Here is a 20305-nt window from a genome sequence, read left to right as displayed (position 1 = left end):
TTTCACACTATTAAAAAGAGAAAAACACCTTACATTGGCTATGAAACACCGCTATTGCACCTATTTAATTGAAATCACGTGACAAGCAAAAAATTTATGCGTTTTAAGAAAGTTGTGCAAAATATGCTGAATATGAGTTAGCAGGTTTGCAATCTAAGCCTACGATATATTTTTTATTTTATGAATTCAAACAATATTTATTAAAATTTTAAAAAATACAATGTTAAGAAATAAATACGAACAAAACATATTTTTTATTTTATGAATTCCAACAATATTAATTAAAATTAAAAAAAAAAAACAATGTCAAGAAATAAATACGAACAAAACAAATTTTAAGCATACAATTTTTATTTGGATGAAACTTGGCATCGCATAAGAGCAGCAAGTTTCTCAAAATTTGGCTCATATGAACTTAAAGCAATTCTTAAGCATGACTGTAAATGTAGATCCGTTATTTGCGATCGCTGTTTTGTTTTGATCGCATTCATATAAGAAAATGCGGATTCACATAAATATGTGGAGCCAAAGAAGGCATTGAAACGAGCAACAATTGTCTAAATATTTGGATATTTATCTTTGCTTATTAGTTTCCAAAAATTGCTATCTGAAACCATTGATTTTAGATTTATATCGCATTTAATATTTAGTATTTCTTCTTCTAATTCTGCTATATTTATAGTATTAAGAAAATTGTGAAGTTTCTGTGCAAGACTTTTAACGTCGATCTCATTAAACGGGTAAGATAAAAAACAAGCAATATCTTCAAGTTCACTTAGTTTGAGAAATCTTCTATCAAATTCATTTAGAAGCATTCCAATAACATCAGCATATTTGTCGTAAGCAACAGTCTTGTTATTTTTAGATTCATCTGCCAGATTTTGATAGTGTTTTAAATCACGACGCTTTAGTTGCATCGCAAGCATATTTAATTTTTCCTTAAATGACTTCAAAATGCTAATCATATGTATTATTGTTTTACTTTTACCCTGTAGTTGCTGATTTAATCGGTTTAATTTTTCAGTAACATCACAGAAAAAAGCAAGATCGAGAAGCCATTCTTGATCATTTAATTGCGGATATGAATCACCTTTAGATTGTAAATATGAGGTTATTTGTGGCAGAAGTTCTCTAAATCTTGCTAAAAATGTAGCATGACTTAACCATCTTACATCAGTATGAAGTAACAGTTCATTGTGTTCTTCACCGCATTCATTCAGCAAAGCGCGAAACTGACGACGTGACAAACTTTTAGATCTTATGGAATTTACAATTTTAAACGCAACATCCATAACACGATTGAATTTTAACACTTTTGAACATAATATTTGAGTATGTATGATACAATGATAGTCAATAAAATTTGGAATGTCATCATCACCTTTACACAAAGCAACGAAGCCACTTTTGTTGCCAATCACTGCTGGAGCCCCGTCAGTGGTTATTGATACCAACTTGCAGATTGGAAAATTTGTTCGTGCAATATAATTTTTAAATAAATCAAAGATATCTTGACCTCTTGTGCGATCATGCATTGGCATAATAGTTAATAATTCTTCTGTAACCAACATATCATCGAAAACCATTCGAATAAAAACACATAATTGTGCAGTACCGATATAGTCCGTAGATTCGTCAAACTGCAGCGATAATACAACGCATTTATTAATGTTTTCATGTAAAATGTCTTCAAGATTTCGGCTCATTCCTTCTGTTTTACGCATAAATTGTATTTCGCGATAACGACATATTTTTGATTAATGTCATTATTTCAGATTTATTTTTAAAATTCTGAAACAATTCTTCTCCTGCTTTAATGAATGCCTCTTTCCATATTTCCCCATCGTGAAACGGTTTGTTGTGTTTAATCAAAGTTTCAGCGACTTTGAATGAAGCAATCGTAGCTGTCTTCGAATTTGTATTGTATTTTAAAAAACTATTTTGTTGTGCAGTTATTTGTGCCTTCAGTTGTTGCACTTTTGTTTTTCTTAACGCAGTGCCACGTGGATAATCTTCTTCGTAATTTTTATGATTTGTTAGATAATGTCTTTTAAAGTTTTCTTTCTTAGACAAAGCTACTGTTGCATCGCAAATAAAACAGATACATTTATCTTTCATCATAGTAAAGAAATAATCTTCTTCCCATTCACTGTGATAATGATACGTTTTTTCCTGCTTGTACTTGGATTATTCATTCTAAAATAATAGGGTTAAATATTATTTTAGAATTTACCTACTAAAGATATTATTACGGAATATTTAAAACAATAACTAACATACTTACTTCTGTTCGCTATCACTGACTGTCACTTCACTGGCTGTCACTTTACTATCTAACTCTCTAACACACACCGATACTGATTATGCGCCCTGTCTATGTTCGCTACAGAGAAAAAGCAAGTTGAGACACACGGCCATACAGCTACCAACTAGCGCCGACAGAGGGCGTTCAGTATTACTACATTGTTTATCTTATCAGGATAAATATAAACAGTATGTGTATGTTTCACAAATAATTTATTATTGTAAGATTAAATTATAGAATTAAGAATTTCAATCATTTATTTAAGTTAGAACAAATTGTTCAACTTTGGCTTCGCGGGCTACTTTTAAAGCCTTTGCGGTCGACTTGCTGGCCATCCCTGCTATATACATTAGTCATTACATACATAAAATAAATAATAAATAAAATGTTATTAAAAAAATTTAGTAATTTACTGAAAGGAAAGCAAAACAAAATACATTCTTGCATAATAAATAATAGAATACACATTTACACTGAAATAATGCTGTTATAATTAGAATTGTATTTCTCCTTCACAATGTATTTAATATTTAGCTTATCACTATTAAATTAAAAACAAGTTTAATAATTATTAGTGATTCCCTTGGACCTGCCTTGCAGAGCAAAGTTTTTGGAAGTAAGGTTTAATATTAGAAATAGAGTTCTTTTTCTGTATTTAGCTGAGATATATATTTTGTCTTCAAAGCAGTCATCGTAAAAAATCCGATTTCGTAAAGGTAGGATGTTGAAAATGGAAGTAGTATACGAAATGCTCTTGTTTTCAGTGCAGAAACTCATCATCCACCCCTGTCCAAAGTTCAGAGTGATTTATTACTAAATTGTCTTTTGATTTCGCCACTTGCCGTCTATGAAGATTTCTTTTTCGGGAGTTGAGAGCTCTTCGGAACTATTTTTAAATGTATTTCCAAAACTCAAAGAGTGATTTATTACTAAACTTTATTTACTCCTTGGAGTTGAAGATTCAGGGTATTTAATTTCTCGAATATCTCGACCAAATAGCTCAATTCCACCATAAATAAACTATCTCGAAACTTGTCGACTTTCGATCGGTTTTCCTCTTAAAGAATAATGGCGATTTCATCTCTTAATTCATAAACACGTTTCAAAAATTTCGCGTGTATTAACAATCTTGCCTGGCAAGAAAAAAAACGCAAGAAAAAATAGTAACGCTGAATGTACTGCACCCATATCTTTACAAAGTCCAGAAAAGATTCTTGAATTTAGGGGGTCTCTGTTTTTATAATTTACTACAGTTGCAGTCGTCATTAGCACAATATTCAGACGAGTCATTTCTTTGGTAACCAGAGCTTCTCTGTGGATCATGCAATGTGTCCAGACATACAGTAGAATTTTTGTTTCACAAGTGCTTGTATACTTAGGAATCTTCCAGACATTGTACGAGCACCTATGTTGAAAGTAAATGGTGCATATTCCGACGCAATTTTTCCACTCTTTGTTTGCCTCCTTTATAAAATCATTTAGAATAGCAAATAGTGCGAGTGGTGTTACTTTGAGTTCTATTTGTTTACAAAAAAGTAGTTCTTCTACTTCTGACATATTATTACAAAATCGAACATAGGCAATGAAATGTGTATCTTTATTGCTACCTGTTGCCTCATGAAGCTGAATTGATAACGATTTGACACGCAACTTCCTAAAAAGATGATGCTGTATATTTTCAGCTATATCACCAATTCGAGGGTAACAGTAGCAATTGATAAAGGTATGGACTGAAATTGTTTGACAAAATTATCTCCAAACATAGTTTCTACAATCTCAATTGCATCTAAAATAAGCTCAAAAGCAAAATAAGCTCTTCGCCAATGATGTGAGGCTTTTTACAAAGCTATTTTTTTAAACTGATATTTGCTTTTCATATGTTCTTAATTTTAATTCGAAGAATTCTCGGGGTTTGTTAACATACTCATTATGAAGCGTTTCCAAATGTTTAAGTATATTAAGTTTCATGCTGTCTGCTGCCAAAATGTTTGAGCAAATGACACACAGGGGACAACAAATTGAAAACATTTGGGAAACAACTTAAAAAACAAACATTAATTAAATGTTTTTTTAAGAAACTAATTTCCTCCCTCATTTTATGTAAAAAAAATTAAAAAGATAAATACAACTTAGCTGCGGATTACCCGAACTAAAAGAAAAAAGTTAACTTGATACCACTTTCACTTGGACTGGCTAAATTTGTTTGCAAAAACTTGATACTTTAAACAACTTGCTATGATATTTCCTTAACTATCGAAATTCTTATCTTGTTTTTTATTTTTGTGAATAGTTCTTGAAAATTTTGTTTGAATTTATAATATTACTATTTGATAGCTCTTTTTTTTTAAATTGACAAAGATTGTGATACCTTTTTTATGAAAATTAAACCTTGTAAATCTTGTAAAATAAACATTTGTTACATATTTTAATGTTATTTATAACAGTGATATTTTTTCGTTCGCTTACTTTTTATATAAAAGTTTCAAACTATCTCTCTAAAGATTTTTCATTCATTCGATTTACTTACAAAACGATATTCAGATTTATTTAACTAATTTAGACATTCCATTAAAATCAAATTTTTGATTTGATGTAAAGTGAATTAACATAAAGTGATAGCAATCCAAGCTAAGAATAAAATCTCCGAGTATAAAGGACTCAGTTAGACACTTCATTAGTTTATATTCGTATCGGTCGATGTTTTGTTCTTTTAAACCTAACAGAAATGAAAAAATTAAGTGTTAAGTCAATATACTTTCAATTTTTATATCTTTTAACGGGAATTTAATCCGAAATCATGAAAATATAAACCTAATTCTTAAAAACGAGTGTTTTATGACAGGGGAGTATGAGGAAATACAACTTTTCTTGCACGGTTTCAAAAAAACGTTTCTCTTTTATTTGATTATTTTCAATAATTTTAGTGATATTACAAGCGTTAATATGAAAATTAGTGGACTTTTATTCTTTCACTTGTAAATATACAGTATATAATCTTAATCTGTATTAATAAAGGACTGTAAAATACGAGTCGATTGCTAAAGATAACCGGTTGTTCTTTAGTAACGATAAGCCCCTAATTCTACTTTACTTTGATCATTAACAATGAAACGAAACCTTTTTTTTTTTTACAAATGTTTGTTATCACAGTGGATTACAAGATGGTTTAACCTTAATTGGGCAATCCTTTAATCAGGCATCTTGCTTAAGTATAAAAATCCATTATTTTTTCCTTTTTTTTATTTTGGATTTTTTGCAATTTTTTGGTGGTATTTCCATAACATTTCTTTCCAACGTATTTCTTATACTTATTTTTTGTTTTGCTGTTTCAGTTCAAGATATTTTTTTCTATTATTCCCATTTTTCTTATTTTTTCTAAGCTTATAAGAGAGGATTTTTACAGCCAAATGCCCTTACAGCGCCAACCTTCATACATAATTGGTAATAATATTAAAAAAATACCGATTTGTTATCTACGTTAATATAGTTTTGTTATCTTTTTATATGCACAAAAATTTTAATTCAGATTAAAATCTTTTAAATTTACTTCTGTTACGTTAACCATGAAGTTTTTATAAAATTAAAAGTAAAATAATAATAATACCATTATTTTTATTTATTTTTTAAATTTATTAATTATTTGTTTTATGTTTCTATTTCTCTATAATCTAACTCGAGTGCATGTATATTTTCTCTGGCTTCCTGAAATTCACTCTCTTCCATTCCTTCTCCAACATATCGAAATACAAATGCTTTCTTATTGTACAAAAGATTAAATTTTTTACGAAGCTTATGCCAACTCGATCGAATGGCAGAATTATTGGATAGCATTGTAACGGACCTGAAAGTAGTGGCTAAATCTCCTCCAGGAACTGTAGTGGGTGGCATATAATTAATACCGACCTAAAAATAAATATTAATAAATTAGTAAAAAAATTAAAGAAAAACTGTGTATCAATTTTTGTACAAAATAAATAACTCTTAATGTTTTATATCAATAGTTACAATGTATTATATTGATGTTTTGTTAAAAACTTTGTAATTCTTCGGTTGTAAATGCGTAAATTATTATTAGAAAATTGTTAAATCTTTAATCCTAGACGATCTTAATTTTAGCTAACAAAAAATCCAGGTGAATTTTTTTGGGAAATATTATTAGAAAAAAAAAATATTATAACAAATATCAGACTGCGAAAAACGAAATTTATATGAAGTTAATTTTTTTCTGTTATATTGATGAGCTAATATAAATAATAAATACCAGAATATCTATTAAAAAAAATGGAGGGGGAAAGGAAATTAATTTCTCTGATACCAGAATTTAAAAGAAATAATAAAAAATAAATTATATAGCTTTTAGTGATTTAAAGCAACAGTAAACGGTTCTGATATTACAAGGATTATATTAATTTTTGTTTGATCACGATCAGCCCACCCTTTTTAGCTACAGGCAGTAAAAACTTAATATATATACAATAGTCTATCTTATAAAGGCTTGATAAAATCACTACCCTTTGTATAGCGTTTGTCATATTGTGAATTACTGTGTAAATTAAAAATACTTTCGCTGTTTTATACACAATTAAAAGAAAACCGCCTTTTACAAAAAAAAAGTGTAATTTTTAATATATAAAATTTGGAAATTTCAGATCAAATCTTCAGAAAGCATGTTGTTATGTTACAACTTTATATCGTTAATTAATTTTATATCGCACCGCTTCATAATACAATTTTCACATAATTAAATAGACCAAAACAAATTTTATACATAATAATACATAATAAATATGATAAAATAAGTATTTTGGATGAAAAAACGATTACTAACAATAATATTTTTTGCTAAATGAAACATGTAACACAGCAATAAACGTATCCTATGTTTTTTTTTCTGTTTAGCCTCCGGGAATCACCGTCAGGTATTACTTCAGAGGATGAGTGAGGATGATATGTATGAGTGTAACTGAAGTTAGTTTTGTATAGTCTCAGGTCGACTATTTCTTAGACGTGTGGTTAATTGAAACCCAACCACCAAAGAATACCGGTATCCACTATCTAGTATTCAAAATCCACATAAAAGTAACTAACTGCCTTTACTATGATTGAACGTTGGTACTCTCGCCTTCGAAATCAGCTGATTTGCGAAGACGCGTTCATCACTAGACCAACCCGGTGGGTTAAACGTACCCTGTCTAGTAACACTAATAAACACGACTGGTCTGACAGATTTTAATAATATTTCATATTATTAAATCGTTATTTTATTACTATATCACTATTAGCAGTGGTAAACTTCCCATGCACCACGAGCATGGAAAATTTAAAAAAAAAAACGTTTTTGCATTTTATTAATAAAAAAACCGTAGAAAATTGAACGAATAACAGTTTTTGTTTTTACATGTCAGTAAATCAATACTGTAAATATTTAATTAAAAGCATAAAAATTACAGTAGGTATACAGTAGATATTACAGTAGGTTATTGTCATTAGTGCTAGAGTTTCCCTTATCTGTAGAATTGTAATTGTCTTCCTAATTAATAAAAAATAATCGTAATTGTGGTTTTTAACCACAAATAATCGTCCTCAGTTACATCAGGAACACTCATTTCTTGAACGATTTTTTTTTAAATCAAATTACTTTGTGTTCAGACCGAGCCTCAATAATTCACTGACAAATTTGTATCAAAGACGTTTTTTTAATTTTATTAAATGATTAATCTCGTAATCTCGTTTGTCGATTTGGCCATCCAGTTCGTGTAACGTTTACGGAGTTTGGTTTTAAATGGTCGGTTTACGTAGGTATCTAGAGGTTAAATAATAAGCATTATTCTACAGAATAATGAAATATGATGGGACTTTCCAGTAGTCAGTCTTCGTTTGACATCATCTGTTAAATAAATAACAGATGATTTGACCCTAAAGCTTTCCATTACAAATAAGGAAATTCTTCATTATAAAAAAGCGCCTGGTGGGCGCTATCAGACTCATTTAATCCAGTCCAGTGCTACCTCATTATTCATCCAACTCTTTTTCTTTGTATTTTGCGACGATATCGGGTGGGAATTTTTCACCTTTCGGTAGATGTTTCCTTTCTAAAATTACATACGGAGTAATTTTTACCGTTTAAAAGTATTATCTGTGACACCGAGCAACGTGGTTTTTCGTTACAAGCAGTTGGTATCTGAACAATCTTTGCATCTACAATCTCAATTGTTGTCGATAGCATTTCGGAAGTAACCGGTTTGCACTCCCGATTTGATCTAAGGAATAATTGTTCCATTTCGTAAATTTATGATATATCTTGGAAACGTTGTCAGTTTTTCTCCTTATGCTTGTAGCTCTTGTACTATTTCGACCTACTTCGAATAGAAAAACGCCGTACCCAATTACCAATTTCGGCCTATTTCTTCGAACATAAATCGCCGTACCTAGTTAAGACTAGCTTTGAATTCATCTCTACCTAACCTTAATTTATCGGCAATTCTAAGAACTTTCACCTAACATATTTCTATAGAAATCGCGTATCAAAACAAACATGTATTCCATATATGCCCTGCAAACGTTTTTTTCTATTTTCGGATATTTCGCTTTTTTCCGCCTAAATTATCTCTCTCGTTTTTATTGACTACGCGAAATTTTTTTTTTTTTTTTTATTCAGTACTCTGTTATGTCAAATGTTAGTCTGTAGCACGATTTCCATGCTCCTTTGCGGAATCGATTCTGCAACACTAATGATTAATCTTTTTTTCACGCATTCTTCTACGTACAAGAAACTTTTATTTTTATGTAGTGCATCGTATCGTATGTGTTCAATGAAAACTGATGATAAAATGAAAACAAAATATTCGATTAAATGTTTTCGTATGAAATAAGTATAGCCTACATGTGAGGAAAATGTAAAGAACAGCTTCCGATAAGTCTGGGGCCATATGGTAGAATTTAATTTTCTAATCCCCGAACTTACAACCAAGATTTTGTTTTATGTAAACCATCTTATTTCACTGGGTGTAGGTACGTAGTCAAAATAAATCAGTTTGTATTACAATTCTGTACGGATTAATTAATGTATGTATATATAGTGTAGCAAGATAGGTATAAATAAATAAAATTGCAAATATGTTATGTATATAACCATATACATAACATATTTGCGTAGAAGTAACCACTTCTAAAATAGAAGTAATATTTTTTATAGCAATCTTTTCTTTAGAAGAGAATTATTGATTCCCACTAGTAGTTTAAAGAATATAACTAAATTAATACGATATTCATATGAGTGACTAATGAACTGTTGGAAGAAAGAACAAATTTCAAAAATTATATTTCTTCCCCAGTTAATTTTAACAACTTTTAGACTCGTACTAAAAATTATTCAATTTCATTCTCCCACATGCAGCGCAATTCCGAAGATGGATTTGATTATTCCTTTAAGAACCTGGAACTTTTGGTTGCTTTTCTTGGTAGAAACACTATTTTTATGGCAGCAGATACTTAACCGCTCAACCTAAAATTACTAATCGGTTAGGATAAGATTCCCCGATCATCTGATCCATTACCTTTCGTCAGAATAGACTTTTTGTATTGTTCTACGATTCTGTATAAAATTATCTTTTCATTATATTTTGTTATATTTCTGTGTTGCTCAATTCAATAAACGTTGAAGGAAGCAGACAACCTTTTATTGTTCTAAGTTAGTGTTCTGTTTGTTCAATTCGTAATTTTTAATTTATTGTCCTTAAATTAAATATGTATATATAAAAATGAATGTCTGTCTGTATGTCTCTTATGCCTTTCTAAACCGTTCATCCGATTGCGATGAAACTTTGGTAAGTTGTTGTGGGCACGCCTGCGAATTTTTCTGAATTAGTTTGGACCCGCTAGATAGCGCTGGGGATGAGATATTTGGAAAACTTGTATTAATGGTTCAATTTGGCTCATATTTAGAATATACATTAGTTATATGAAAAGACAAATTTTTGCAAAAACTATAACCACTAGGTGTCGCCGGTGTCGAAATATTTACGAAACAAACAAATATACAAACAGACTTTCTTCTTCTATATATATAAAAGGTAATGTTCGTATGTATGTCCGCTATAAACTAAAAACTGCTGGACCGATTTACATGCGGGAAAAATCAGAAAAGGGAAAAAGGTAAATAGGGGAAAAGTAAAGAAGGGAAAAAGGGAAATATGTAAAAGGAGAAAAGGGAAATAGGGGAAAAGTGAAGAAGGGAAAAGGGAAATAGAGAAAAAGGAAAAAGGGAAATAGAGAAAAAGGGAAATAGAGAAATAGGAATAAAGGGTAAAAGAGATAAAATTTTGTGATGTTCCGTAATGTTCATTTTTTTAATGTTTCATCAAATTTTCAATTGTGTTCAATTAATATATATATATATATATATATCAAAGCTAGCAATAGCGAAGTATTGCCGGGTCTGCTAGTGACTTATAAAAATGAATTCTATTCACTTTCATTGAACTAAGCAAAATATTTTTTTTTTTTTTTTTTGGTATCGCATAAGTTATCCTTTAGTTTTGGTGATCGCTGAAAAAATGTGTTGTATTGTAATACTAAAATTCACATTTTTTGCGTAAATGTTTTTAAGTTATTACTCATATTTTTAATATATCAGATACAGCTTGATAAGTACAATAATTTATTTATTTATTTTTTTATTAAATTATGCGTATTATAAACTAGTATAAAATGTTTACTACAGAAAAAAAAAATGTGTTTATTATTTCTAATGTGTTCTTAGCAATCTATTTTCAACTGAACAATAAGCAACCCCCCCCCCCTCCTATTACCCAATGATTAATGTATAATATGTATGACATAGTTTTTTACAGACTCAGGCCAATCATTCCTGAGAGTTATGTGGTTAATTAAAACCCCAGCCATAAAACTACATTATTGTTCACTATCTATAGTATTCAAATCCGTATAAAAGCAACTAACTTTTACTAGGATTCGAACCTCAGAACCATCAACTTTGAAAACCAACTGTTAAACAAACGATTTTAGAACGACGAATATACTACTAGACCACTCCATTGGGCTAATAAATAATGTTGATAACAGTAATCTGTTTGCCGACACAAACTAATGTACAGACTTAAGAGCTTGCAAACCCCTTATATAACTAATATAGATTAATGTGTAATGTACTTTTCTAATTTCTTTCTTTCTTTCTTTTTCCTGTTTGGCCTCCGGTAACTACCGTTTAGATAATTCTTCAGAGAATGATATGTATGAGTGTAAATGAAGTGTAGTCTTGTACATTCTCAGTTCGACCATTCCTGAGATGTGTGGTTAATTGAAACCCAACCACCAAAGAACACCGGTATCCACGATCTAGTATTCAAATCAGTGTAAAATGTGTAATGTACTAATAACGTCATAGAATAACGATTTAAAGAATCAATGTGTTGCCTATGGATTTTATTACAAAGCCATAAAAATAAACTTAAAAAATATTTAATTTGATAGCTGCAGGTTAAATTTGTGTAATCTTTTTTGGATGCTATTCTGGCCCCTGTGAGCTGGAATTCGTCTTCGTCTAGTGCGGTGTAGAAATGGTCGAAACTTCTCCCACTGCTACGCATATATTGTACGATATTTTGATTTTTGAAATAATTGTATTAAATTACAGCAACCTACAACTTATTTTTTATTTGTACTTTTTAATATAATGTTCAGGTCTTAAGGGTCATTAATTATTAGTTAAGGGTTATATTATTAGTTATACGGTTATGAATTATTAGTAAAGTTCAATTCCTCCTGTCAAGGTCTGTATAATTTCATTCGTTCGTTCTTGCTTACTTATGTATTGCTAGTTATTAGTTATAGGGAGGGTAAACTATTTTCTGAGAATATGTCGGGCTGTTTATTTTTAAGCAATTATGTATGTTTTATTTTGCTTACTGGTTGTTTGACTAATTAATAGTATAATTATCCAATAAACCCCACAAGTATAGCATCAGGTTGTACAAGCATTATACTCGAAATGGATACCCCTTGTGAAATAACTATATGGCGGTAAAAAGACAACTAGCCAAAAGAAAATATAACTTATCAATAGTATTGAAAATAATAAACGCTATAGAGTATGCAGAGGGAAGAATACTATATGCAAACAGTTTTGGCACAAAAACCTCTCCACAAAATCCTCTTGCATAAAATATTATATATTTCAAAATATTATATATTATAATATATATAATATTATTATATAGTTCCACGTACTGTGGAACTTTACGAAGTGGCCGGAAAGAAATTTTAAAAAAATATAATACATCTTTAAAACGTGGTGAAATATTATCGGTTAAGAAAAAGATTAAGGTAATAAATTTAAATGATTAAAGAACGGTTAAGAAGTTAATTGTTGTATATTCTCATGACAGTTTAGTCGAAAGTGGGAAGATAAATATAAAGATAATCAATATAATCATGGGCTGTTTATAAGATGATCCCTGGTAATAAAAAATTACTATAACAAAATTCAAGAGAACTTTAGCCTAGAATTTAGTTCATAAATTCTAGGAACAATAACACAGCAGAGAAAAAACCGGACAATAGACTTCGCCATGCATTCGTCAAGCTGGAAGGTCCCAGGCGAAAGAAACGAAACACATGCAGAGGTTGCTGCTAAAATCTAAACGAAACAATGGCTCGCAACGAAGCAGATAGAAAAGGGAGTAAAATTATTTCTTAATTCCAAAACTGTGACGGAAAACCGGGATATTGTCTGGATTGTTTTAATTTATTGTTTATACTGGTGGTTCCCAAACTTTTCTGAGTCGCGGCGCCCTTTCTCAATTAAAGTTTTTCCATGGCGCCCTACTCTAAGTAAAAGTATGATTACTCGTAAGTAAGAAATAGAAATGAATAAAACTCGTGTATCTTTATTATTTTTTTACTTTATTAACGTTAAATTAATAATTACAATTGTCTGAGTTCAATTAATTATGAAGCTTTTATAATATTTCGCGGTGCCCCTGTGAAGAGGCCGGGTCGCCGCGGCGCACAGTTTAGGAATCACTGGTTTATACTGTTTAAATTTTTTGTTGAAAAAATAACAATAAAACAAATAAAATGAAAATAAACAAAAAAAAAAAATAGTTACAGTAATTATTTTTCATCAATATTAATTGATATAAATCTAATTTCTGGAGTAAAATAATTCCATATCGTTATTTTATTAAAAAACTCTGAAAAGCTCAAGTATTTTTTTTTTATTGCTTATTGTTTTCATCATGCTTTTATTATTTCAGAATAATTACAATATAGTACTTTTCACGATAATTTTAATTTTATTGCGAAATGTAATTGGTTTTCATTCGTACTGATTTTATTTTTATTTCGTTTCTGCATGTCATTTCATCCTATTTTTTTGTAGTTCATAGTTGTACTCGCCGCTCAAAAGTATTTTAATACCAGATAAATTAAAAAAAAAAAAAATAGTAAACTATACGAATGTAAAGCGCTGCTAATTATAATAAAAATTTAATTTCTTCCACAACACGTTATTAAATTCATTACTCTTCACCAGTGCGGCACCGGTACCTTATGTGAGGAAAAATTGACCAACATTTACTGCGACTCCTGACTCGGGGGATAGGAACAACACAAACGTAAAATTTTTCCAAGCATATGTAACATGTACAGTTCGTTGGATACACGTTTTACTTCGTCATTATCCAACAGATGGGATCACTAACAACGATTACATTCCGAGTTTTCCCTCTCCGGAGAGAGGAAACGCAGGCATATAGTCAGGAAAAATTGACGTTGCAGCTAATGTTCTGTTGTCTCCACCTCCCGGGGACCGGAATAGCCCCTAATGTTAATTATTAATATAATTATTAGAAGTATTATTTATAATAGAATTATTAATTTAATATTATACGAATCTTTTATTTGGTTCCAGTTTGACCCTGTTGATCAAGTTAAGTAAAAAAAATTAATATTATTAGTAAAATATTTGTATCGTAATTGAGCTGTTAGATCGAATGCCGTTTTTATCATGAAAATTATACTGTGTTTTAGAGGATAATTACTTAGAGAAAAAAAATCAAAATCTTTATTAAAAAAAAATCGGATCTTATTTGACTCCCTTGCTCAAAAGCTACCATGTATAACATTTTTAATAACAACTTGCGTGATAAAAATAAAGAATCAGAAAAACATAAAAATTCAAAATACTGTTTAATTTTAAGGTCATGTCAAATGGGTTTCAATAAATTCCAATTTCGACTACACTAATACTAGATACAATTAGATTTTCAATCTTGAAAATTAAACTTTTAAAAAAATTGATGTTTTAATCTTTTGGAGCTTAAAAGTTTAATTAATGGAGTGATTATTTACTTAAATAAGTAGGATCAATTTTGTGCAGTGTTAATAAACTAGCATAAAAAAATTATAATTTATTAAAAAAAGGTTGAAAATTATGCCAAAACTGAGATATATAGATAGTTATGTACAGCCAAATTTCAACTTTTTTGGGCCATGAATTTTCCAGTTGAAAATAATGTTTAATTTCTTCACACCTCTAAATCGATAGACTTAAAACTTTGGAACGATTCTTTTCCCTTTTTTTAATTTTCTTCCACACATAATACCGTCAATGTCCGTAAATATAAACATTTTGAGGCGTTTGTATTAAACCAGTGCGGAAATATTAATCAAAATATACAATACACAATTACATACGCACGTTGAACATTTCTTAAATTTCTATACCTTTTTTATTGCTTTGTTTTTTTATTAAGGGTGTCTTGAAACGATGACATTAGCAAAAACACTGATACCCTAAATTTTGACCGATCGCTATGTATTCTCCCCTTATATCATCTTTCAGTACTGTTGCAACAGTGTTAGAGATATAAACGGGAAAGTAAAAATACGTTTATTATGAAAGATAAGAAACATCTACAACTTTTTATGTTGAATTCTTTAACCTGAAATTGAAACTTTTTAGTGAAAATAATTTAATCTTTATTATCTTAAACAAAGAGTTTAATACTTCATATATGAAAATTATAAGTTGTTATAAATCATTTGAAATCAAAAATCAAAATTTAATTTATTATTTAATTCATAAATCATGTTATTAATTTTTTCATTACCAATTTTAAACAATTTTTCAAAAAAATTCCACTCCCAATTTCTGAAGAATGGTGTTTACGGTCAGTGATTTTATATATTCTTCCTTTGTTATATACCCGTTGATATATAAATGAAACGAATATTTTTTTGATAATTACGTCATTATAGAATTTAAATACCGCTGTATTAAAAGTTGTTTATTATTTTTTTTTTTTTTTTTACTATAACTTTTACTTTAAGAATAGTTGAAATATTAAAAAAAAAATTAACATTAAAATAATGTTTTATAACGTAGATCATATTTTTAGCAAACAAATTTTTCCAGGGTCAAGAAAATAGAATAAAAAAATTCATTAAATAACAGATGGTCTCAACATTTCTTTAATAAGTTTCTTTATATTTTTTTAGGCAATAGATATTTACATTTCATTATAATATTTATGTACTAAAATGTATTTATTCAGTATAAAATTCAATTTTTTTTCTGCTTTTGTAATAGTTACCGCTATCATGAATAACAGTTTTGTTTTGAAAGTGTTTTTTTTTTTCTAAATGTTTAATTTTTTACTTTAAAGACAACTTTAGAGTAAAACAAGTTTTCAAATTTTAATGCATATTTATGAATTAATACGATGGTTAATAATTTCATAGCTATATGGAAAATGGATTTTTTTTAAATTTTAACTTTATTTTGCTAAACCCATTGTATAAACTGAATCTTATGTCGATAGGGATTTCTCTACCGGTTATTGTCAACCGATAGAGAAATCCCTAATAAAATTATAATTCATGACCCATCACTTGCATTTTCATTGTTTGGGTTTTATCCGTTCTAATACTTTAAAAATAATTTTTTAGACTATCCGAATCATACAATTTCTTTTCTAAATTTCTACTAAGAAATTAGTAGGTTCAACTAAGAAATCTTTTAAGTTGCAATATACTTCTTTATAGACTGTACTACTCTGTTTTTTAAAGATTCATTCTAAAATAAAGAATAATAATAATAAATTTTGAATGAAAAAAATCATAGATCCATAATAAAGCAAAAGTTTTGATCTGAAGTTAGCATTTAAAACTATATGAAAGCGATAAAATCTTTTAAATTAAACAATTTTTAAACAGCCTTGTTAAATTTTGAAGGGAGCATAAATTTGTTTCTAAGTGGTAAGGTTTTTGAATAATAATTGCTGATGAATCATTTCTTTATTGGTTGTAAAATATTTATGCTCTTGCTGCTTTATTCTTACCGTTCATTTAGTGAATACATATTGATATGCTTTAAGTTAAGTGGTAAAACATGTTCTGGCCTTTTTTTTTTTAAACTGAAGTACATCTGAATCGAAATTGTTATGTTAAACAAACAACATGAACACAAAACAGTTTTGTTTATTTACTTTTAAGAATATCACGTTATTGTTCAACATAGTACGCCATAGTAGTTTCTGCCGATTTCATATATCGATCGCTATAAAAATAAACTTGTATAGAAACAAAAATATAATAATTTTTGCTAAAATATTGGAATATTAAAATCGGCTACGGATAAAACGTTTTAAAATATTCTAAAAAATTCTAAATGTTGAAGTAATGGGCAGAACTGTAAATCTTTAGTGAATATAATATTTATTTAGAACTTATAAGTTTATTTGCATTTATGAATTTTCGCAGCCTAACATGGAAAAATCATGTGAGAGAAACGAGGAAACAATTAAATATCATGCTTAAACGGTTAAACTGGTTATTAGGGAGAATGTCCGAGTTGTAGTTAAATAACAAATTGTTGTTGTAAAGGCGTTTTTAAAGCCAATTTGAGCCTGCGGAATACAACTTTAGGGTACGGCAAGCAATAGCAATATCAACATCAAGATGATCCAGAACAAAGTGCTGGGGAACATATCGGAGGCGCCATGGTTTGCGAACAACAAGGAGGTCCACGATTACCTAAGGATGCCGTCTATTCGTGAAGTAATTAACCCGGTAAGCTCAACATACGTACTTAGCTTAACTAGCACAAAAACCATCTGGCTGTTAACTTTTTGGATAGTAGTGAAGATGTGAGACGACTGAAGAGGCTTCATGTATTGGATCTATAAGGTGTTTTGCGTTGAATATCATCCTTTTGTTGCTGAAATTTTGCTGATACTATTTATAAAGTATTTCAATTTAGTAATATGAATCCTTTTGTTTTGTCGTTTATAATTGTTGAAATTTCGTGGTTTCGACTTTGTTTCTTATAATTATGTGATAAGTGTTAATTTGTTATATGTCTTCGTTTTTCTCATCTATGACTTTTGATAATTTTTTTATTCTCAATTGCTCGTTTTGTTTTGTTAACCATTTAATATTGTTGTTCTCAATACCTATAAGTTATTACCATTTAACTTTTTTTTTGTTCAAAACAGTTAATTTTTAAATTGTTTGTACTTTGTTACGCTTGGTTATATTTTTATTCGTTATACTTTTTATTGTACTTTACTGTGTTTAATCCTTTATATTGACTTGGAAGGTATCATCACTGGATGACTCGTTTTCACGTTATTACTGTACAATTTACTTATGCTTTCATTGTTTAGGAAACTAATTGCAAATAAAGCAATATAAAAACAAAATATTATTAATTTTCGTGATAAGTTGCAAAAGGATTACTGATAAATTCTGATTGGTTTTTTTTTTTTAGTAAATTTATCGATGCATCATTCCGGGCAGTTTTTCGTATTTGCGATGTAATCTCTAAAAGCTAAACGATATAGAAATATTTGCAGTTTTGATTTTGAGAAAAAGATTATCAATTTTTACTACATATATATATATATATATATATATATATATGTTCGTGCATGCGTGTACGTGGGTGTTTTTTTTTTAAATATATGATACCAAATTTACAATTAGATATATTTCAAAAAATAAAATCCGATTCAACTTGGCATCTCACAGCAAGCTTTCGCGGTGAGTTTTGATAAAAAAAAAATATTGTTGTTAGTCTTTATACTAACGAAGAATTAGCGCTGTGAACCGTTTTATTTTTTGAATTGTCAGTTAGATTTATCTATCTATTTTAATAGGTACTTAAAAGTTCTATGGTTTGGTGAATTAATGAATATTACACTCAAGAGAACTTATTAATTATTGATTGCACAACTCAGGCTCTAGTTAATACAAATCCTGTTTACTTATATATCATATAGCTAGCATTCATTTTTGATAGACCTCATCTCTATTTTTTTCTTCAAAAATTTAATCATTTATGGATCTTGTATTAATTTTATATTAAATAATATTAAGAATGAAACTGAACGATAAAAATATAAAGTGCTCTATTTAATTTTACTATGTGATTTACGTTAACTTATATAATTAATAAAAAATCTCTTTTTAGTATTATTTTAGAAATCCATATAACAATAAAGTAGTTAACACTATTGCGTAAATCATTTTTGTATAGAGAAAATAATAAAATTTTTAATCGAAGGTTGATAGTATTTGTTGTTTTTTTTTTTAATATGCAATAAATTGCTTTGCATATCGCACAATTCGCAGATTTTTACTTTAATTTACGGTATCGTGGATTTATAAATAGATTTGTTGTGTATTTTGATAATTTTTCAGATAATAGAAAAGTAAATTATACTAGAATTGTTGAAGGTGAACGAGACATTGCAGGGTGAAGTATCTCTACCTCAATCCCGATATCTAGCGTGAGTTATTCAACTGTTAGCGATAAATCTGTCCCCAATGTAACAAATGTTTTCCTGTTTGACCGTGGGGCTATCAAACTTGCTACTGTTGTCAATGAAATATCCAATCGAATACCAGTCCTCTTGGTCAAAAAGCCGCTCTAAAGAATATTTACTCTGATCGTTCATCTTGAACTTGTTGCTGAATGTAATATTTTCATTTTTAGTATTTTTATTTTAGTAAGTCATTAATGCAGTTCTAAGTAGAATAAATTTTATTAGAACGGCCAATCGTCTTTTTTTTGTTAAATATAATGCTAACATTATAGCTTAACGTTATAATTAATCGTTAATTCATCAATATTTGTTACTCTCAAGATGAAGAAAAAAAGCCTATTGAATAAATAATTAAATTAAATAACAATTTTATGTATTAAATAAAAGAAGTCCTGAATATTTATTAAATATATTATTAATTTTATAATTTTTTTTTAGTAATAAAATATGTTAAAAAGAAAATATTTTAGGGTAAAACCTTCACATAATAAATAATTTAATATTAATACATATATAATTAAATGGAAGTCTTTTGGAAAATCCCAGCGATATCTAGGATTAAAAAAAGTATAAAAATATAAATAATCTAGTCCAGTAAATTTTTTTTCGGAATTACGAATGTGTAATGACTTTTCTTTTACACTGTACAAGAACGATTCCTTTAATTTTCTGATTATAATATTTCACCGACAAATAAGCAGGTTAATCTGTAATTTATATTGTGGTACCTTTTATTTTATTGCCTACATAATTAGAATTTTTATTACCAATCAATTAACCGGTATCCACTTTGTACGAGCTCGAGCAAATTTTGTATGAATTAAAAACTTATGTATTTATTAACTTCAACTGAATCTCAGAATAAGAACGTTAAGGCATTACACATCATCTAGCCCATTATTTATTTAAGAGACATTAACAGTTTACAAAACAACGCTTAAACGTCTTGAAGCATTTGAAGTATGCGTTCATAGATAAATACTCCGTCGGATGTTAAGTCGTGCATATCTTTAAAAAGTTATTTATTCATTGGAAGGAAGAAAAACTTGGGATTGTTGAACCGAAACTAGAGAATTTTGGCGGCATTATGAAACTAACAATGGTAATTTATGAAATCTCGCATTTCATATTGCAAAGAAAAATTTTTGAA

General features: G+C 28.8%; 1 protein-coding gene and 1 pseudogene across 1 annotated transcript; both read right to left on the bottom strand.

Annotated features, from left to right (window-relative positions):
- Positions 1 to 557: 557 nt before the first annotated feature.
- On the bottom strand, positions 558 to 1706 carry LOC142324812 (general transcription factor II-I repeat domain-containing protein 2-like). Its single transcript, XM_075365827.1, has one exon. It carries the CDS (start codon positions 1704 to 1706, stop codon positions 558 to 560), a length of 1149 nt encoding a protein of 382 aa, XP_075221942.1.
- Positions 1707 to 5950: 4244 nt separating this feature from the next.
- Positions 5951 to 20305, bottom strand: part of LOC142324811 (tubulin alpha-3 chain-like) — a 188568-nt pseudogene continuing 174213 nt past the window's right edge.

This window comes from Lycorma delicatula, chromosome 5 (assembly GCF_047948215.1).
Source record: "Lycorma delicatula isolate Av1 chromosome 5, ASM4794821v1, whole genome shotgun sequence".
In the NCBI taxonomy this organism is placed as follows: domain Eukaryota; kingdom Metazoa; phylum Arthropoda; class Insecta; order Hemiptera; family Fulgoridae; genus Lycorma; species Lycorma delicatula.
This window is presented reverse-complemented; position numbering and strand designations above follow the sequence as displayed.

What these genes read in the sequence shown, in the direction of transcription:
- LOC142324812 (XM_075365827.1), bottom strand. Translation starts at nt 1,706, where the DNA reads ATGAGCCGAAATCTTGAAGACATTTTACATGAAAACATTAATAAATGC.